Below are 22,811 nucleotides of genomic sequence, written 5' to 3'. Positions count from 1 at the left end.
TCTATGGTCTCACTGACTTCCTGAGGTGACGCTGCATCACTCTGATAGGTCACACATTCAACAGGTATCTCAGCAACTCTAGCTACTGCGTGTTGGGAACTCTTTGGTTCATGTGATGAAGTATTAGGGGCCTCCTTCAGGAGTTTCTGTATGGCAGAACTTAATCCACTGGGTTTGGATGGAACAATCAACCTCTCTATGGTCTCACTGACTTCCTGAGGTGAYGCTGCATCACTCTGATAGGTCACACATTCAACAGGTAACTCAGCAGCTCTASCTACTGCATAGTCTGAACTCCTTGGTTCACGTGGTGAAGTATTAGGGGCCTCCTTCAGCAGCTTCTCCAAAGCAGAACTCAGTCCACTGGGCTTGGATGGGGCAACTGACCTTTCTATGGTCTCATTTACTTCTTTACAATGAGCAATATCCTGTTGTAATGTTGATTCTACATTCGAGCTAATTTGTGATACAGGATTCATTTTATCACATATTGTCATTCCCACCCTTCTAGATTGATTTGCTAAAGTTTCACTGTGCAGTTTCTGCAAACCATCTTTATGTTTGTTATTTTCATGATTTGTTTGAATTGTATTTTTTGCAGTTTCATTCATGTCATCGTATTGTTTGTCAAACTGCTCTTGATTTTGATAGCCAACTGGTTTTCCCCTCTTTCCAGAGGACCACAATAGAGTTACCTCTTTGTTTGTTTTCTCCAAATACGTAACTGTTGGTTTTGTCACATTCAGACCTTTAAGGGGAGGTGATTCTAATGGCAATTTATATATTGCAGGATCTAATTTCTCTATTTTTTCTCTTTCAGATTCTTGTATTTGCTGTTGATTTAAGTCTTGCTTGCTCAGGTTACCTCTGCCTTTTTTATCTTCCTTTGATTCTCCTTGGTATGTTATTGAACTATCATGACTTGGCAAGGAAACATCTCCCTCAACCATCTGGCTCTGTAATTTCACTTCAGTATTCCAGAAGTTTCTCAAACTCTGAAAATGTGAAGGATTTGAAATTTGATTCTTGAAATTTTGATCCATTTTTTCTTTTAAAGACCAAACTTTGAAGTTGGGCTTCTCTTGGGAACAAGAAACATCTTTTCCTTGAATCATTTCTTTCTCATCTTTATATTGGCGTTCKGGGGAAGATGAACTCACATCAACCCTTGGCTGTAGGTTATTAGGTTTTGGTGGTTTTGGACATCCATGAACTTCACCATCAGACAGAAGCATTATTTCTAATTTTTCAACTGCATGGTCYGCCTCAAACTCAAAAGACTTTTGGTGTTCATTTCTTGAAGGCTGGCTTATGTTACTTAATTCAGTTCTTTGTAACATATTGTTGCTTTGATTATCCAATCCATTGGATAAGTTTACTGCTGTAGGTTTTATTTTGTCACTTTCTTTGAGGCCTCTTACCGTGCTGTTGTCTGACGTGTTAACACTGATCCCAGCTTCTTTCTGTCTGGGACCAGGGATAGCTCTTTGCCAGAATTCTCTGATCTCCTTTAGTCTTCTTTTTTCTCTAATTGCCTTCTCTGATTCACATGGCTGAGGTGGCTGCTTCTTTTCTTGATGTTCTAAGAGACTCGATTTTTTGCTTTGTTGCATGATTTCTTGATCAGATTCTTTTTCTTCAGCTTTTCTAGAGGCAAATCCAGTTTGTGATTCCTCACTTTCTTTATCATTCTTTTCCCCTTGCTTAGGCTTCCTCTTCTCTCTTATCAACTGTGTGTCTTCTCTTTGGAGAAGAGCTTTGTCTCTTCTCCAAAGAGGAGAAACACTTCCCATTTTTTCAGTCTTTCCGAACAGTGACTCTTCTGTAACTTGGGTTTTTCCATCCACATAAGGCCCACTATGATCTGTAGTAAGAACTGCTTTTCTGCTGGAGAAGTCCATGTCCTCTTTGGATTCCCTGCCTTGCAATCTGGCCGGTTTAGGTTTCCTATCCCCAGCACCAGAACTTCTTTTAAACCAATCTAATATTTTTGATATAGGTTCATCAGATGCTTCCACAAGTTCAGCAGCATGTTTGTGAGGCTTGCAAGTGTTTCTAGCATCTTGTTCCTCAACAAGCACAGGCTTACCTTGCTCAAGACCTGCAGAATTAGTATTTGACACCTCACGTGCTTCTGTCTTAGCAGAAAGCAGATGTCGGTCTGCAACATAAATACATTTGTCAGAGATAGGAATGGGACATTAGACTGTAAATTCATCTCAAAAATATCTTTCAGTTTTTACTCTTTTATCAGAGAAGAGAGTTCCCTGTGTTTCTGGGAAGAACCATACAGCAGGCAATGAACTGGAAAAAAAAAATCTTGCATTAAGATTTCCTCCTTGAAATATAGTTATATTACTTTGTTATGGGTGGGGGAGATAAAGGGGAAAGAGGATGAGTTAATCCCTAACATAAAGAAAATAGCAAAATAGAAGGGGCAAGTGGAAGGATGCTTGTGTTTCGTTACATGGGTACTATGTGGGTAGTCCCCAAGTCACAACTGCATTACTAGCAAGGACAATCACCAACAAGACTCCAAAAATTCTTCAGTTCTCATGCAGACAGAACTATCAGATCTTGAGACAGAAGTGCTGACTGAGTGCCATCACTTCACCTTCATTTTCCATGATAAACGTGCCTAGCCAGGATATGATCTGACTGTTAATTGTTAAAAGAAAAAAAAAAGTAATACAAGATCTTAATATACTGACCAAATAAGAGCATTAGAATATAAACAGTGGCTTAAGAAAGTCTTTCTGAAATATGTAGCACATTCCTATTATTTCCGTTTCATAGTTAATAATTTCTAGACACTAATGATTTGAAAACAAGTGAATTTGGACTAYGTGTCCAGGCTTTTGCACTCTGTTCATCAATTCCATCAGTTCTCTTACCAGGGAAGTTTTTTAGTGCCTTTGGTTCATTGCTTAACAATGGCTTTGATTTGTTTTCAGGCATCTCATCAACGATCAGTTCTTTGTTGCTATTTGGCAGAACAGTGCTGGAAGGCTTCTCTGGAGTTTCAGGTTTCTTAGAAGGAAGTATCTTTGTCTGCAAGGTTTCACTAGCCAGGAAGACTGACCTATTACTGTCAGGAGGACTGGATACTGAGGTATCTTCTTGTGAGCCATCTATTTCATTTACTTGTAAAGCTGATGAATAAGTGCCCAATGGTTTTACAGCAGAAATTTGTTTTTTCTCAAGTGAATCTGATTGGATAACATCATTTTCACTACCTTTCATTTCATCAGTTTCTAATAAATCAAACTCCCCTATTTCTCTGCCATGATGCAGCTGTGGGCTGTGTGGAGGTTCTCCTTTAGCTATGCTAGAAGAGAACCTGACTTGTTTTAGCCTTTCCAGTGAAGCTTGTGAAGAATCTTCCACTTCCATAGGAGAGCTCTTCTCAGCTTCTCCTTCAAAAATAGTGGAAGTTGGAAGACCACTCTTAGTCTGAGCATCAAACATCTGATTAACACGAAGAACTTCAGAATCTGTGGAACTGGAACTTGAACTGCGCTTCAAAATACCCCTAGCTGGTGTACCATTAACCCTGCCAGTCCTTTTAGCTGGTTCTGGAACATGTTCCTTTTGTGACATCGGATCTGCTGCTTTCTGAATTAATTTTCTAGCTTTTGGGACAGGAGGCTTAACTGGACTTCTCTGTGATTGATTAGTAGGTTCTACACAAGACTTCTTAGACTTCTCCATTTCGTTGTTTAGTAAGTTTGCTTTAGGTTGATTCTCTTTTGAAGGTGACAAAATTTCTGGAAGACATGGAAGAAATTCTGAGTTTATGTGACATTCACCTGCATCAACAGAAAGGTAGGACAATGTGCAGMCCCAGAATACAACAACTGTATTCATTTATTGAATGAATTGAATACACTTTACAATGAAATACACCAAAGAATTCTATATAGGTGTTGATTTTGTTTGTGTATAAGAGCAGGGCTTGACAGATGAAAATCCTCTAGTTAACATTTCTAGAATAGGATTCTAACGAAAGGGAGCAAATCAAATCAAATCAATCAATAATCAAAACAATTCCTGCAAGGGAAAATCTCTGCAGGGCAGGTTTTTGAGTGCATGAACACTTTTTCAGGTTCAGAACACAACACTACAGAGATGAGCAGGGGATTTTCACCTTCAAATGGAAAAAGGTAAAAATGCAGGAGTAAAGGGTGTGTGTGTGTGTGTATGTATGTGTGTGTGTGTGTGTGTGTGTGTATATATATATATAAAATCTAATGTGCAAGAGAAAAGTGAAGAAAGATTAAGAGGTGAGTTTGACCCTTCTTCTGTAAGGCCAAAATGATCAATGACTAATTGGCATTTACATCAAAAATCAAAGAAAATTCTGTGTCCTTCAAGACAAAACTACCCTCTTAAACATTGTTTAAAGCAGACTAGAAGTATGGATAAGGAAAAGGATGCAAAACATTTACTTGCATGAACCAGCCATTTCTTAAGTATACATGTTTTACATGAACTATTTGAAAATTCTAAGTTGTACAGTTAAGATATCAAAATCTGTTTCATCTTACAGTAAGAAGTGACAAAAGGAAAAATAATTTCCATACCCACCATAATGAAACTCACAAGCATATGATATGCAACTAAGAATATTTACCCTTCTTTGACAACTGAAGTAGGCTGACTGGTCCATTTTCTGATTCTCCGCTGTTTGGGTTCTCACCCAATGAAGTGGAATTAAATGGATTTCTCCTTTGCTAAAAAAAAAAACAAAAAATAAAAATCGACATTATTAATGGAGTCAAAATATGCCCAATATAGTAAAATAAAAGAAATGGCAAAATAAAGGAAAGTGCAGCAATTTCCTCTGCCTCACTACCCTGTCAGTATGGAGTCTAAAAGCATGCCTCTTATATAGGATACATGACAAGAAGTCTAAGCAATTTAAATTAGTGAACTATCAAAAATGACAGCAGTAGCCCAACCCTGCTCTTTTTGAAGGCACCAAACAGCAGACATAGCCCAATACTTAATGACACTTCAGAATCAAAAGTTCTTGTGAACTAGATAGTTTTCTTTCTACATGGTTGAGGAGACTGGAAACAAAATCAAAACACAACAGCCACTGATTACATTTACAATTGCACTTGAACATTAAACTTCTTGTAGTTTCCTTGATCTCACTTCAGGACAAAATACATTCAAGTTTTCCTATTTATTATGTTTCTCCCTCATTTCTCTAATTATCTTTACCTTTACCTTTATGTTTACTGAGAAACACACAAATTTAACAAGTTAAAATATAACTTCTGCTATATTCACTATATCATACCTTTACTGGCGAGACTGCTGCCTTCCCAGATTGTTCCTGTGGTTTGTCCAACACAGAGGCTGTTATTTTAGAACTGTAAGGAAAGAGTAAATAATRCAGTCAGCAACCACGACATTAAGTCCAAACTACTCCCTCCATCATCTTTACTTGCAGTGCCAATATAGTATATTTTTCCATTCAGTCTGTTTTCACCATATTTAGAAGCAAGCTTCCCTCTTTCCATAGCAAGGGGATATTCTTGCTGCTTTCCTTGCAAAAATATCTCTGCTTGCAAAAAAAAAAAAAACAGTATAATTACTACCTGACAGAAAGGCATTCTTCTTTCTGGTATCTTTTAGTCTTTTAATTGAAATACAGCCATTTTCCAAATCAGATCAGTATTCATAATGATACTGTCCTTTTCATACAGTAGTACTTCTAGGGCTGAAGTTTATGTGGAGGAAAGTGCTAAAATCTGMCGAAAATAAGGCGTTTTGCAAATTGTCCGAGCCAGAAAAACAAACAAACAAACAAACAAAAACCCAGAACAATATCACTACAACTATACCAAAACCAAGATATGCCACAAAGACTGTTATGGCCCCTCAGTGGTATAGATTATACGCTATTCCTTCAACTACAATCCTGTCAACCACAGGCTTTATAAATAAGAAATTCAGTTATTAATTGTGATCCTACCCAAGTACATTCCCCAAAACTTTAAAAATCTAGCAGTATTTCTTCATATAATGTAGAGACATTCATGTCTATTTGAAAAACAACACAAGATTTCTGCAAAAGAACGAGATTATATTTATATAGTGAATTTAAACAACCGAGACATATGAGAAAACATTTTTTAAGACAGAAGTTAGATGTGGATTTAAATACGGTTTTCATATAGCGAAAACATATAAATATATCAATCTAAGATTATCCATTCATCACAGTCTACTAACTTCATGTAGAACAATGCTGGCATTAATCAGCTTACATGATTATGCTTTTTCGGGTGTGGTGAACAGAATGAGGCAGGAAAAAGGAATATTCTCCAGGTAAGAAATACGACCTCAGGCTAGGAAGGAAAGCAACTAGTTGGGTTTTTTTTTTTTTTTTTTTCCCCCAGTATGGTTGTACAAGGAAACTGACACCGAATACTTCCTTGGTCAAAAATATTTGGAAGTGGTGAAAATACTTTTGGCTATTAATTAGTAAGTAGCAGAGCCATGAGGTAACACTTCCGAGGACACATGTGGTATGAAGAAAACAGAAGAAAACCGCTCCCCGATCTTAYGAAGCTCTGGATTCAGCAGCCTCCTCCTCACACGGAAAAGTGTCACTCTGCCCTGCCAGGGAGGGAAAAACTTTCCCAACTCCTCCGAGTTTCGGCACGTCACCTCCCAAGTGGGAAGGAATCAGCTGGCGGCTGCCCTTGAAAGGCTACCTGCCTCTGCACGAAGTATGGCCAAGAAGTGACATTGCTCCCATTTTACAACGGGAAAAATATAATGTGAGGATCTAGYAGAAATAAGCTTCTTGAACACAAAACTATTAAAAAAAATACAGGGCTGGTGTGAGCAATAAATTTCTCTCTCGACGTTTTGGTTCAACATTAACTGTATAAAAGACATCTCTACACACTGTGATACAAACTTGATCTTGAAACAGAAACCATTTCATAGGTGAACAAAGTAAACTCCTCATATATTAACAGTAAGGGCCTGTATATATATCTATATATACATGTGTGTGTGTGCGCACATATATAGATATACACCTATGCATGCACTTTATACATGCACATATACACCAGGCAGAGCAGATAATTTTTTTTTCTTGTCTACCCCTAAAAATTTTCTCTATTTCTCCAACAGCTCAGTATTGCTTTAACATTCTTTAATCCTGAAAATACACACATTTAAAGAATCTCTGTTCTGTTGAGYTGGGGTTCGGGGTTGTGTCTGTGTGAGCATTTGTAGGCTCCTGCACCTGATGTCTTATCAGCACCATTATATCTACAGGTCAAATATGATTTTTTAGGTCTAGGTTGTGAGCACTACAACCCTTCCCTCATTTTAAACAACAGCAATGCTATTAGGTATTCTGGGCTGCAAGAAATTGATAAGACATTCTTTTATGTATAGCTTCTACAGATGGGGCAGTAATTTTTAAAATTCTCATTAAATGCACACGATCCCATAGYACTTCAATATAATGATACTTCAAATTTATCACAGAACTACAGCGTTGCTATTTTGGCATTATATATTGACGATCCCACTGTAAAGAATGCATAAGCTGGAAAAAAATCAACAAAAGTTGATTTTTCACAACAAAAGGTCTGAGATAATGGGTTTACCCTCAGCCCATAGAGAGGAGAAAACAGAACAAAATTCCCAGACGTGCTGCATTGATAGGGCCAGTCTGAGAGTGCACTGAGCCAAGCTAACAGCACCAACACACGAAGGAATCAACTGCACTGCAAATTCGCAAGACCAAGTTCGGAGAGACACAACGCAGAGACACTCAATCCGCAGAATGAAAAACAAAAAACCAACACGCTACAAACCATAACCTGAGAGGCAACAACCCCTTCAACACTGCCCTTTGCTGAGATTCAGCTCGCAGACGGATGATATCACTGAACAGAGACAATATTGACAGTGTGAGTCACACCGTGAAACTCATCCCATGCCAGGTTACACCTTCAGAGACGCTCCACACACCCAGCCCATGAAGGCTCTGGCATGTAAGAAAAGCATCACAAGGGATGTAACGGCAACGAAAAATTTGTTCATCGCTTCATTACCAGAGTTAGATATTTTGGGTGTGGGGATGAAGATAACTATCCTCATTTCAAGATGATAATTGTGGACTGATTTTTGTTAGGCCTCAGGTAACACCCTGACTTGACAGTAGCAGAACAGGCCACAAAGCTGAATTTGACCTCAGCAGCTCACGGGCACAAATCTCCTACCAGAACTGCACTGTTTTCCCTTTCAATAATAACTGTTTTAAGAACAGGATCCAAAGCAAGCAGTTATCTAGGCAATTTGCTGTCCCATACCTTTTGGGCCTAGTCTTGAGGTCCAGCTCTTTGGTTCAGGCAAAGCCTGCAGGCCAGTGCAGACCAGATGCCCGTTCTCAAAGGCAGGACGGGAAATAAAACAAAACAAACACCACCCTAAAAATCTATCCATACATTAATACTTGAAAATCACAAGTGCATGAAGCACCTGCACAATTTGCACACTGGAAACTCTTGTTCTGAGCATGCATTAGCTGAGGAATTTCTGGCGCATTTTGGAACAAATGCACCACGCCAGAAAGKGTCCTGGACAATAATTATGATGCTTCACATGGGATTAGAGCTGTGACCTGAAACAGTCCTCAAATCATCTCAAGTTAAAGACCATGATCAAGTCGATGGCTTTCAGAGCACAGTATCTGCATTTGGCAAAAGAAAGGAGAGAGAAAAGGAAAAGAAGATAAAAAGCCAGTCTATTTTCATAATGCTCTCTCAGAAGCACAGACTTGATTAACTTCATCTTAAACCTCATCACKTTATAATTTTCATGATGTGCAGTTGTCCAAAAGTCTCTTACTACTTTATCAATCACACATAATCTGTTGTGTTGCAATAGATTCTGCAACATTATCAAGCTGTATTTATTTTAGAGTATGATTTTCTTCCCGCAGTATCCTAGATAGCATGTAAAGCACTAAAAAATATTAATTTTAAAGAGCAGCATGTCTTTTGCTGCTCATAAATAAATAACTCAGTCTTCTGAATTATTATACGCAATCTTCTGAAGGTAAAAACCAGCTGTTTAAAACTCCACTCAGTAACATCTAATTATAGCAGCATTATTGGCTAGCATTTCTGGGATGGCCTTAAGGTTCTTCCTGCAATGAACAACTTTAATCATCACTAACTTCATGAATAACTTCATCCCTTTGAGAAGACTGTAATGAAGGAGTTTTTAAGTTGACCTTTTTCAGCAAGATTTTACATGTTGGTAACATTTTCAGTTCACTCAAAATGGTATGCAAAGGAGTAAAGATCAGCAAGGCAAGCCAGATTTATTAAGAATTACACCAACCTTTGGTGCCATTCATCGTGCAGGAGGGTGCTCAGCTTGCAGATCATGAAAGCGAAAGCTGGAACTGCTACAAGGTTTTGTACAAATGCATAGTAGCAGACAAGCCCTGCTGCAAAGGAAAAACAGGTGACCCACAGAGAAGTACTTAAGAGACAGGGAAGAAAGTGAAAGGTAACAGAAGTGAGCAACAGCACAACAGGAGAAAAACAGTCATCCTAAAAAGTAACTCTGGCTCATCCATTTAAAGCACAAACAGCAGCTAYTTTTGTTACATGCTGGCCCCCATTCCATTCTTTCTTGTTACCTCAAACTAGGAGATTATCATTTTTCTTCTCAAGTGCAGGTTTTCTGAAAGCTTTTCATACCATCAGATGAATTACCCTATGCAAGCATTTTAAACAGAAAACATCTCCCTTTCCCTCAGAAATAAATTCAATACCTTTCTGATCAAAATGGAGCTGTTATGGATGTTTATAGACTCAAGATAGAAGAATTTCATATAGAATCCTCTTCCCTCTTCAGATACTACTTCTCATTCAGTTTTCCTGCAAAACTAGATTCATTCAGTCATACTCAGGAGGACTATCTTGCATCACTCTGAAAGGAAACTTCTCTCTTGCAGAAAGACATTTCTTTTTCTTGGTAGAATCAGATTTATTTTCCCTCAAATATGTAACGGTTCTGAATCTTACCACAAACTTAAAGCTCAGGCTGAATTAATGGTCTCTTCTCACTGAGTGACTGAATGAAGAGATACAGAAATTACTGACCCCATATTACTAACTGCAAAGGCCTCTAGGTCTCAAAGGCAGCAGTTCAAAGCAGAAAATCCTGGTCTCATTTCTGCAGACAGAGTACCCTGTGACACAAGAATTTGTGTGGGACCTTTCTACACACCTTTAGAAACTTTCTTCTTGAAGATATAAGCCAAAGATAATTGTAGTCAAACACAGAACAATTACCAACACATATGGAGGAAATAGTTGAAACTCTTTTAAATCAGAAGAAAAGRCAGTATTTTGGAAGGAATTGGAGTTCCTAAATTCCACCAGTTCTGATTTTCACATATCACCTCTGACAGCAGAGCAGACAGCTTACCTTGAACTAGATTTCACTTCTTCTTCCTGATGTTCCACAACATCATACAGTTTTGGTTGTACAAAGACTTCTTTGTTGACATTGCTCACCCAGCTGTTCTTTGCTTTGTTTGATTTGTTCTGACTCACTTCAGCTAAAACATGAAACAAGAATATAGTTGTCTCCTATAAGCCCACACAGGACTTCACAGCAAGCAAATACAATTATTTACATTCTGTCCTACAGCTACTTCATAAGTCCACTCAGAGGCACAGTCTGATTTCTGAAGAATAAATTTTTCGTACTACTACAAATGTTGCCTGCTACTGTGAATACTTCATTCTACTGCTCCAGGTATGACATTAGCTATCCATAACTGCAAACAAAAATATTTTGATGTTTAACGAGTCATTGGAATCTAACAATTGTGCAGTTCTGAATGTACCAGCATGCTCCTTTGTTTAAGTAATAAGGCTGGGAGTAATTATCATTCCATCATAGTATGGCTTTAGGTATTTTCCTCTAAGCTATACCTATTGCTGTAAAAGCTAAGCAAAACACTAGCTAGAATTTTACAGCTGATTTTCATAGCCTTTAATACCAGAAAGAGGTAAAACCACAAACACACAACTAACCACCTGTATTCCTTTTCACTTCAGGTCTTTTCTTGTTAAGTTAAAATCTGCAAACCTCCACACAGTAATCTCAACCTGCACAAGCTACCATTATGAAAACAGCTCCAGCTGCCAGAAYCCTAGGCACATAAACTTCTATGATTATCACTACTAGCTATAGTTTATGGTGCATACCTCTGAAATCCATCTGAGGACTCAGAGGTCTCAGACTGAACACCCAGAATCTGGAAGATTCATCCTAAATAAGGATGAATTATCCCTCTCATCATCATTCTCATTCTCGGGTTCTTTACATGTTTACATGTTACATGTTGTGTGGTAACACAAAGGGCCTCAGGACTGAAAATGGGAATGGGACCCAGCACTGGAAGGGGCTTTTAGTTCAATGCGTAAACACAGGACATTTTGTCCTACTAGTGTCATCAATTCAAATTCTCTCTTTGTCCATAGCATTGGGGGAGTGGAAGTTTTACACTATAAAATACACAGTAAAACCCTCCTTTGCACTTCTTTTTCTTGCTCTAAAGGCTATTTTCCCTGGAAATATTTAAAAGTTGTCTGGACACAATCCTGGGCAATRTGCTCTAGGTGGCTCTGCTTGACCAGGGGATCTTGGACTCCAGACATCATCTCCAGTCTCAACCATCCTGTGATTCTAATTCGTTTATTGCTCATAGGCAATAACATCTGACTAAGAGCMTCATCATCATGATCTCCATGCCAGCCTTTCCAAAATAGCCACAAAAGACACTAAAACCAAAAACAAAGAAAAACATACCAATTGTGGCAGGCTTCCTTCGCATGGAAGCTCTGATAATATCTGCTCCGTGTATCTTGTCTCTGTGTCTCTTTGACTTTGCTTCATAAAACCACTGTCCACTCATGTTCTTCAGCTGGACATCATCTTTGATTTTTTCTGGTAAATGTCTAGGGAAAAAGAGAAAAAAGAAAAAGAAAATAAAAAAGGAAAAGAGAGAACAGGAGACTCTACTATTTTGTATGAACAAAAGTCTGCAAAGGGAAATGCTAGATCTGCTATACATATACAAGTTTACACTGCATACTGACAGCAAGATAATAGAAGTAGGGGGAAGGATGTGGAGAAGGGTACTGAAAAAAAAACCTTTTTTTTTTTTTTTCTGCTTCATCTGTCTGCAATTTTTTAACACCAAATTGTCTCTTTTAGAAACCAGGAGACAGCATCATAATCAAAATGTTTAGGTATAAGTACAGCTTATAGGTACAAGGAAAAGGGAAAATCAGAACATATCAGTGACAGACTCTCCACAAACTGTTGACAGTTTCTACTTTAAATACAGCACACAATGATATTCTYACTCGTCTGAACTGAAATTAAATTTAAGAATATACAAGTAGGTTTTTATAAAGCAGTACCTCAACCTGCACACTAAATACTCTCTTTGGCTTCAGGCATGACCCTTAGCTTCTCATTCTGACAGCTAAATTAGCTCCAGAGAAACCAGTAGCTACTCTTACTTCTGTGATTCATTGATTCGTGTATAGTAGTTAYTTTAATGTTTTCATAGTTTAAAAACCATATTGATAATACAAGGTGTTCTCTTAAAATTTGTGCATCTTTCTAAAATAGAAAGTTCCTCACCAATGCTATCAGCTCTTCAGTATCTTTTGAACCAGGACCAAGATACAGCTTCTCAGCAGACACAACCCCACTCTCACGTGGCTGTGCTAAATGGGCACAGTCTTTTCTTCTGCAACTTCCTTTAGCATCCTCCAAATGCTGACACTTCCCCAGCACAGGATCTCTGATCTGCTCCACTGCTCTGGAAATGCTTAGAGACTTTTGTAAGGCTGCCTTGGCATGTTATTTACATCTTCTAACCTGTTACTGTTTTTAAGTATTGAAAACTACAGTGACACTGAGCCGGGGAGGAAATAGCATCAATCCTATGTCAGTTACTCYATATCCCTCAGAATCTGTTTTGTTCTAAACCCCTTATTCTGAAATAGCCCTGGAGAACTACAGATCTTGACCTCTTGCCTCTGAAGGCTGGTCCTCCAAGGTTGAAATGAAGCAGTAATCTGTTTCAATCTGAAATCAATTGAAATGAGCATAAGAAATCTGTGTTAAGATCCACATAATTAAGATATATATAGATAATTAAGACCAGGGTTGCCTTGGGGCTCAGAAGATGCATTTTTCAGGCCGTGTCTCTCATACAAACCGCCCAAAGTGCTCTTGGCAGATAGTAYCACACTTTCTGCATGTCACCTAAAAGCCTGTATGTGAGCACAAATCGCAAGGCAAGACTCAGAGAAAGTAAAAGATTATACAGTTCATTAATCTACAGGTTTCCATCACAAGCCCTGTAGCTACGTAGGAATTTAAATTCAGGCTTCAAGGTCACTCTGCCTTTATGAATCACGCTTCATGGAGCGAAGAGCTGCTGTGGGCAGTTTGGGAGGTTGTTTTCCTTCCTTATTAGCGCACACAAGTCAGATACCTGCCTAACATATGGCCTAGGGACCAACCTACAGACCAGGAAAGTAAATACGGAGATTTGGAGTACTTCACARTTAGAAAGGCAGTCAAGCCTCATCTGCCTTCTCTACTCATGACTCTTCCTTCAGCAGACAAGCTATTAGCACGGCCCAAAGGAGAAAGAAAAGCAATTGTACAAGTTACTCAGAGGCTCTGAGGCTCATTGCTAAGTGATCATCCTGTCTTCTTTAGAATAAGGACTAGGGCTTGAATACTTAAACTTTTCTTCCAAAGTAACCGTCAACAAACAGTTTTTAGGTATAAAATAAGCTCTCTGTCTTGAATCAGCTACAGGGAGTTGAGGTTGCCAAGAGCTGAGGTCGTTGCTGGCATTTCTGTGCCAGGATTCAATGGTCCATAGCAGAACTAGACAACTTCGAATTTAACCCTTCCTCCTGCTAATAACCCTGTGCTTCTCCAAGAGCCAAAACAGACTCTTCTCATCTGCTGCAGGTCCTCTGAGTTGGAGAGGGGACACAGCAGGAGCTTCTCTCTATCCCTAAGCAAACTCATTACTCAGCTCTGAACCAGCTCCTCACTGCTCCTCCAGAGCCAGCCAGCAGGTAACATGACATGCAAAAACTTTTACACAGCTGATTGCTTCCACCTTTCCCCCTCTTGACCGTATGTTATTTGCCTGCCCAGAACAGATGCTCCTCAAGGCTAGGGCCTGGCTTTTCAGCTATTTGCACAGCCCCCAGGCCAGCAGAGCTCTGCCTCCAGCTAGTGCTTCAGGGCCTGTGACAACCAGTGCCAAGGGAGGTTCTCAAGTGAGAAGGCACTGAGTCACAGGAGAGGTATTTGATGCCCTCCTCTTGTCTGACTGAGCCCTTTTAGCCCTGCTAACTCTTTTGCTTTTGTATTCGATCACTGAAACTAGGGTTCACTGGAGACCTCTGAAAGTCAACTCAGCAGATCCATAGATTGTGGTGGAAGAGGCTGGTTCAGAACACAAAGGACCACAACCTCTCAGCTAAGTCAGTGTTCATCTGCTGTCTGATCCTCTCATCTGCTACTGATAAAAACAGCAGAAAAAAGCAGAAGCCAGTATACCCCACCTCCACCAGCTCAGCAGGCCTACTAGGAGCCAAGAGAAAATTAAGCTTGCCAACACAGGCAGAAATTAAATCTATGCTTGTCCAGGATTCTTTTTCCTAGTGACCAGTCTGACCAACAGAACTTGTATTTTAAGAAGGGGCAGGAGCTCAGTGCAGTTGACTTGCAAACGGCATCCTCCGCCCTCTCTTCTCACTTTGATACTCAACTTTTAGCAGTGTGGCTTAGAGCTCATCAGCAGGAGCATTGAGCTTCCTTTGAGCAGCTAAGAACAACACAAACATTCTAGCTACTCCCAGCCTTTCCCCAGACACAAACAAGAGGAGGCAGATTTCCATTATCAGAAAGACACTTAGCTATTAGCACTAGCTCTTTTGTTTTGCAGAAACAGTTGCGGAGATTAAACGTGAATCTTTACCACGCTGTTTGAATTCTCAAATTCTGCTCTGAGTAGGTACCAGCAGAGGTACCAAAGTGAACCGTTTGGCCAAGGTTTGCTGCCATGCATTAGACTGTACTTTACCTTGAAAGACACCATGCAGAAGTCAGACTGTAGCCACCCTTTTCCACTGCTGCTTGGGCCTCCCAGCATTTAACGGGACTAGAAGCCAACAGTGGATTCTGTGCCAGCTCTCCTGGTCAACCGAACGCCTGGCCAAGCTGCCGTTGCACTATTTGCTCTTGGCCGCAAGCAAACTAGTAGGCATCCAGCGTATGAGTTAGATTGCAGGCTCGGTTTGCAACGTTTGCARCTAGGAAAAATGTAATCATTGCTGTGTGTATGAAGCAACCACTTATTTGGGAGCCCCTGAGAGGCCTGTTAAAAGGCCCATTACCCTACGCTGCAGCGCTCAGGGTGATCTGGCCTGATGTGATAGCAAAGCCAGGGCTTCTTTCTTCTACAGCAATGATAAATTCAAGAAAATGAGAGTGTACTGTTAAAAAATCGACTCTAAAATCCTCTTTTAAATAAGCCAGGAGTCCTCTGTTCACTTGAAATGCTGTTTCCAATGCGTCTCAGAGCAGCATTTTTGATGTGGAGAAGACAAAGCTTTCCCCTCGGTACATGCAGGTTTCCAGCGAAGAAGCAAAGCAACGAGAGCAGCTCTGCAGGCAAACAAAAACCCTGCAGATACCAAGGGAGCCGGAGCTCCCCACCTCGGGAAGGTCTGATAAGCAGCTAAATCACATGGCACCACAGCAGGCACAGAATCTGCTCCTGGGTCTTACCAGTGCCTGTAAACCTTGCTATCAGCAAACCCACCGCTTATCTCGTGCTCCATAGGCCAGTGTGATAGCTGCTGTGAAGGCAAACTGATACCAGCTTCTGTTTCTTTTTCTTCCCCCTCCTCTTTTTCAGTGACTCTTAATTCCTTCTTCTTTACCCCCCTTTATTAAAAGTTCTCATTATAAACCACCAGAATTAGTAGCCTGTGACAGTCAACAACTTAGCAACTTTTCATTCCCTTTCTCCTCAAGGAATGGCTTCAACTGAGCTGTGCAGACAGGAGAGTCTGTGCCGTGCTGGGATACACAGAGACTTTGTGTAGGAAGTTAAGAACAACTTCAATCAATCCATGCTTGGCTGAAAGAAATGGGATTTATTAGTGTGTCAAGCACACAGCCCTAAAACTAAGAAAAATGAAAAAAGTGGCTGGTGGCAAAATGAAAAGTTTATTAAAGTCTGATACAGCACCCTATAATTGCACATATTATGTATACAAGTGCATAAATGCACTTCAAAAACCTCTTTCCTGCAAACCAAATGCCAAACAGGTGAGGAAGAGGAGAGGCGACAGAATTCCCTCAGTTTATCCTCACTTTTATTTACTGCAAACGTAATAAAACTCAAACCAGCACAAGAGATGAAGGATATAGGTTTGGGATCACCTTCCAGATGCCCACAAACAAGATGAAGTTTCGGTAGTGCCACAGTCCTGCAAGAACAGGTGTAAAAGGATTTAGGAGCTGGCACTGTACCTAGCAGAAATGTTGATTCCTTATTTTTCCTTCCATGAGACTGGACTGGGAAGTGACTATAAAAGATTTACAAGGCAAAAGGAGTAACTGTTTAAACACTGAACCCTGTATGAACACATTTCTTTGGTCGGCCTGTATCTAAATAAGGCGTAGGAAAAAATGTCCTGGTACTTGTTTGAGAACTACGCCCAAAAGGTTTATAAAGGGCCACTGGGGATATGGTGAGTTGGGGATGTGGGTAGCTACACACCTACATCACAGAATCCCGGAATGGTTGAGGTGGGAAGGGACCTCCAGAAACCATCCAGTTCAATATATGGGATTCAAAGCTTACAGTTTGATTAGTAAGTGCAATAAAGCTACTTACACTACAAGGTTTTAGTGGGAAGAATTAAAGCAGACCTAAGGGATCATGTAGTTCCTCCCCATCCCTGTTAGTAGTCCAGTCATCAACATCCCTTGTAACATCCCTACATTTGGGTCTTGGCATAGTGAGTTTCTGAGTAGGTAAAAGCAGCCAAGGACATGAGAAAAGAAGTCAGTCCTGTTCTGTTTGTTGTCCTGTATATTCTTCCTTTTTGCCCTTWTCCAAGGGTGTTAGGTTTACTAATTAATTAATCTCAGTTAGAAATTTGGATTCTTGGAGAACTAGCTACGCTGTAGCCAGCATGCCAAGCTAGACAGTGACAACATTTGTTCTGAAGTGGAAAGGGAACATATGGACAATTTCAGGCCTGAAGTATCATAACGACTGAATTACACACTTGCAGGTGTCAGACAAGTCAACTGAACCACAATCCCAAATTCTGTGCTAAGTGGCCATAATTAATTTGCCCCCTGGCCAAATTTACCCTGCTATTTATCATTTCCTTTTACAAYATTCCTCATAGAAGACTGCTATGCCACATTTGCAGCACACAGGTATATATCCTCATATTTCCTTTAAATTCTACACATATCTGAGCCTGAAGATGAACTCATTCATTTTTGAATGCTTTTCTACTATTAGACCTCCAGTCAGACTTGCCTTCCTACTATTAATTGCACTCTCAAGCTTGAAATAAGCTTAGTTTTTCAAGTCCTATATTATATATCAGGTAATCAGATATCCTCCTGACAGACACAGAACACATAAGCTTGCTTGGACATTTCTCACCTAGTGGAAGCATGATTCATGAAACCTGTAGCTTGGATATTGAGGTTGCAGCATACAGGGGGTARACTGTCAGGGCATGCCAGTCTTCACAGTTTCCACGTATTTCAACTGTTTTTATTTCTATAATAGCCTTGCAGCATCTGATTTCCCTGTTATAAAGAATTTGCATGGAGGTTCCCAATGGCCTGCAACTCCCTCTTTTTATATATAGCCAAATCCAACACTCGTTCCGTGACACAAGGATTAAAACAAAAGCCTTTGCAATGAAAGAACAACTATGATGCAACAACGCTGCACCTGGAAGAGCGATACAGGATGACTTGAACCTGAGAAAGACAAGTTGCTGGAGAAATGTGCCTTCTGCCACAGGGTCTGCCAAACCCAAGGGCACCAGGGCTCTCTTGCACTCTACAGGCATTAAAAACAGGACTATGGAGCACAAAAACAATGCACAGGACATATACAAACAGCTGTAAATGAGCAGGAGAGCCTGCACCACTGCTTTCTTTACCCTGCCAGCATGGGTCCCTCTGAGAAACTGATGTTATGCTGAAGAGAAGGTTGCATTTTAGAATTTCATGACTAATTTGTTCTGAAGATAAGTCAAATCATCCATCCACTATTACTGGACTAGTTAACAATCCATGGTTGGAAGATGAGGTATCAGCCTAATTTCCGCTATAGCTCAATGCCATATTTGTTACCAAGCCCGAGTCCTAAAAATACAATTCATTAAGCTTCAAAGGGAGTTTGTTTGTTATGCATTTGTTTTCATTTTTTTGTTTGCTCTTTTTTTAAAATCATTTCCAGAAAAAAAACTATGAATTCTATCAATTTTATTATTAGCATCACTTGCTTATTTCTAGGTTAATGTGAATGAACAAACCCAGAGACCTAAGGAGGACCCTAGTCCTCTCAGAGGAACCTCAGGATCGTGTTGCCAGAGGGGGTGCCCTGACAGAATTTTAATACATCCTTAGCTCCAGGTTTAAAGAAGTCAGCATTATTGACCTGATGGCCTTGATGCAAAGTCCAAGCAGGCTTTCCMAAAAGTTTCTATTTGGATCAAAATGGACAGCACACAGTCTAAGAGATATAAGTTACTTAAATGCACAAGCTGTTGTTCTCTGTACTGGTCAGGACAAATACACTGTGGTCTCACCTTCAGGCACATCTTACTTATTTTTCATTCATTTAAAGACACACATATTTTAATCATGATGCWGTGCATATATTAAGAGATTTATAAGAAAAAAAAAGAGGTGGAGAGTTTCTGAAATAAACATGTTGGCAGAAGTTTTAAGGAATCTCTAGGCATTGCGGGGCCAAGAGGACAAACAATCCTTCAGAACTGGTGTGTAACTATCAGGCTACACAGACACTGCAACAACAGCTTGCAGGCATGAACTGTTAAATTAGTTTTGGGCAGATGCCAGCTCAGGTACTGAGGACACAGCCCCTCCTGAACATCATGAGAAAGTTAAGTGCACGCAATACCCAGTAGAACCAGAGTCCCTTTCCCTGAACCCTTCCGAGATATACAGGGCCACACCAACGTATGTATTAAAGGGGCTTGGCACCTGGCAGTCACCACCCACCACACAAACAGCCCTGCAGCAGAATTTCCCTATCGTTGGCCTTCTTGAACTCACAGAACAAGCCAATGCTCCTGAACGCAGCCCATGAAAAGCACTTCCAGGAGGTTCTGCTGGGAAAGGAAAGCCCGGGAGCCACAGTGGCAACCACAGCAGTTTTCAGCCTCAGACACGCTGGTGCCAGGGACAATCACTGTGGAAGAGTCTCCCAACCACAGTGCAGAACGAGAGCATTTCTGTTCCATGTTACCGTCACCAGAAAGGGCCCTGAACTCTGCTCATTCTGAGCTTCAAAGCTGTAAGGAGAGCTCAAGGCTGCAGCTGCTGCCAGGAAATTCGGTTCCACGCTTGGGCCATTCGCTTGTTTGGTTCTGAGCAGGAGCAGAGGGTATCTGTGACTCCCGGAGAGAAACAAGGACACTAGGAAAAAGAATTAGCAATATGGTAAGAAACAGCTTCTCTACAAGCTGTTACTCAGCTCTTTATTTTATGCTATTCCCCCTTCCCAAAATATTGCCATTTGGGGGCTGACAATTCCTCCTGGGGGAAATGAAACTGAAAGAGGGATCTCAGCCCAGAAAAAAAGAAGGATGCAATGTTTTTCCATTTCCCTGCATTATTGCACCCTTCTGCAATCTGAGATTTCTTCATCTCACTATTGCCTGTAAGAAGAAAACGTGAATATCCCTTTTCCTTTGGAAAAGCTGGGCAGAGGTCCCAGGAGAAATGATGCACCCTCACCAAAGCCATCAGCCTGCTGTAGATGAGTGCAAGAGGAGAASGGCCGTTACTGCACTCTCTCTCACACAAAAGAGTTCAAGCAGAGAGCCTAAGGAGGCTGCAAGGGCAGCCCAGCAGGCAGATTTACTGGGAATGAGCACAGAAGTTCATGGCAGAGCTGTTCTGTGTTAGCAGAGAAGGGATCTCATTGGGAGATTTGTAAAATTCCACCAGGAAGTCACTGAAAGAGGAGTCTGTAGAGCTACCGGTTTGTCCGTGCTCCAGCAACGCGGCACAGGAATTCCACAGATGGAAGAGATTATTTCAACGCCCTTCAAACCTCAGAATTTCCTTCCAGCAGAGAAAAGATCACATTAAAAAGTCTTCTATTATATGCACATACAAATAACACCTTGTCAGKGTGTGATGTTTGGATGATGACATTCTTGGAATCTCCCGAAGTCTGCAAGGCTGTAATATTCAAACTAAATAATTATATCGCTTTGACTGGAGATGTAATTCAGATAATCTTTTAAATATCTACTATATGAAAAGCAAGTTCAACGTGTCATATCTATAGCAAAAAAATCAGTTGCAGATATATGCTTCCAACTTCTGGTTTCTGAACATACTAAGTTTTGAGAAGAAAGATGTTATGGCAGAAGCCAGCACACTGATTATAGGCTGGTACAACCTGCAGTCCTTCGCATTTTCCACCACACCCTCTTAAACTAGAATTACAAATGGCAAAATCAAAATTATTCAGACAGAAAAACATGTCCACAGCACTTTTCAGACCACTACTATCAGCTGGATTTGCAGTGCCTGGGAGTATTCCTTTCCACAGACACTATTTTCAAATTCACATCTACAATTACTTTTCTTGGGCATTTTCAGACCTGGCACTGCTACTTCCACTGCTTTTCCTCCTATCTCAAGRTACTCACATTACTTCAAGCTATTCCAGAATTACAGCCCATCTTTCTGTATCTACAAGAGAGACAAGACCATGTTGACCTTCTAGCATCTAAGGGTACTTTTTCATTCTTCTACTATTTCTCATTCTGGGATAACTTCCTTCACATGAGGGAAAAGATGGACTGCCACCCAACCTTGTCAACCTAGTCTTGACCAACCACCTTTCTGAACTAARCTGCTATTAGTACTGGTGCAGATGACTTACCCAAAGCCAAGTCACCTGGGCCATGCTGCTTTCAATGCATATATCTATAATAAAGGCAATTACCCTAACAGTAGCTCTAGGAAAACCTCGGAGCATACAAAACATCCCAAATAAAAATTTCTAACCAACTACTTGCTCCTTCTTTGATACCACAGGAAAGAGAGCAGTATTCTGCATTAACCAGGGATTGCAAGGACTCCTCTTGCCACGGACTATAGTGTTTGGAGCCATAACCTCACTTGTTTCCAGCTCCAGTGCTCCATACATTTCAGACAACTTCTTCACTCAACCATATCACTGGCTGCACTTACACTGACATTTTGATCTGGGACACTAGTACTCTGTCTGAAAAGAAATCCCCAAAGAAAGAAATTTAAAAGAAATCTTTTACTTACTAAACACTGGTTCGATTTTCAGATGCACACCCAGCATCTGTTCACATGGGTCCTTATGGAGTTGTAAGGATGCAAATCAGCTAGTAGCCTTCTGGACAGTACTGAACCATTAGCATGGTATGAACATTTTGGCCGGGGCCTACCCTAAATCTAGCCCAGGGTCAAAAATTCCCCAACTGTTATGTAGTGTGGGATATAGAAGCCTCAGGAACAACTGTTTTGATTACTCCCATGATCTGAATAACTTGCTAAACCAACTGTGTACATCTCCCCTGAACAGCAGAGGGGCCTCAGTGCCTTACCTGACTCTCTCCTCTTCAGCTCTTTTAAGCTCTGCATCCCGTTGAAGCACCTTCATTATGGCCTCTTGCTCTTCCTCCGTTAGGAAGCTTAGGTCGATCATCTTGGGAGGGCAGGGGGAGAAGCGTCCAGGAAAATCTTAAATCCTGCTGAGGAGGATAGTCTTGTAGTCCCTTTTAAAGGTATAAAAGAACCAGAGTCTTTTTCAGCAAGCACTGAGAAGMCTGTACAAGGCTGCAGTCAGCAGTATAAAGAACCCCAAATTCTGCTCTCCTGCAGTAGAGTATGTGCATGCTTCTCTAGATAAGCAGCTTTTGATAAGGTGTTGCATTCCTGCATGCTTCCATGAGGTCTTCTGAGCTCGCCCTCTCAGCTCTGCTTCCTGGAGTTACAGTTCACTGACCCAGCATATTCAGCGTGTAGGAGCAGCCAAAGCATCMCCTAAAAATAAAAAGAGGCAAAGAAGAACAAGGTCTAATATCAGGGATCAAGGAGGTAGATTATGTATGCAACTTTTTAAATTAAAAGAAACAAGTTTTTCCCTGAGATTAAACTACTTTGTGAAGTTCAAATGGTCACTTCAGGTCAAACCTGTTTTACAGGCTTCTTGAACAAAGTGGTCATGAAAATATATTCCTGCCCAATATAGTGACTCACTCCCTGAAAGACAGAATGAAGTGTCACTGAAGTGCAAAATTTAAAAATAAATGATAGCTGCATCTTAGGTTTTCCTTAAAGTCAGCAGAACAATTTGGAGGAGGGAGGGAAGAAAATGAAGAACATGAACCATGCAACCACATGAA

General features: G+C 40.5%; 1 protein-coding gene across 2 annotated transcripts in view; it reads right to left on the bottom strand.

Moving 5' to 3' along the window:
* Window positions 1–22,232, bottom strand: part of SYTL2 (synaptotagmin like 2) — a 38,196-nt gene extending 15,964 nt beyond the window's left edge. Inside the window, exons 1-7 of one of the 2 annotated variants that reach the window (XM_026034921.1) lie at window positions 22,011–22,232; window positions 11,881–12,029; window positions 10,489–10,621; window positions 5,309–5,381; window positions 4,634–4,733; window positions 2,895–3,809; window positions 2,090–2,161 (exon numbers count right to left, since the gene is read on the bottom strand). In XM_026034921.1, coding sequence (XP_025890706.1) covers window positions 2,090–2,161; window positions 2,895–3,809; window positions 4,634–4,733; window positions 5,309–5,381; window positions 10,489–10,621; window positions 11,881–12,029; window positions 22,011–22,111 — 1,543 coding nt within the window. In that variant the 5' untranslated portion in view covers window positions 22,112–22,232. The remainder of the gene's footprint in view (window positions 1–2,089; window positions 2,162–2,894; window positions 3,810–4,633; window positions 4,734–5,308; window positions 5,382–10,488; window positions 10,622–11,880; window positions 12,030–22,010) is intronic. The other variant, XM_026034920.1, reaches the window with a different exon arrangement.
* Between the last annotated feature and the right edge of the window lie 579 nt (window positions 22,233–22,811).

The sequence above is a fragment of the Nothoprocta perdicaria genome, unplaced genomic scaffold (assembly GCF_003342845.1).
Source record: "Nothoprocta perdicaria isolate Ctin4 unplaced genomic scaffold, notPer1 scaffold_152, whole genome shotgun sequence".
NCBI lineage: Eukaryota > Metazoa > Chordata > Aves > Tinamiformes > Tinamidae > Nothoprocta > Nothoprocta perdicaria.
This window is presented reverse-complemented; position numbering and strand designations above follow the sequence as displayed.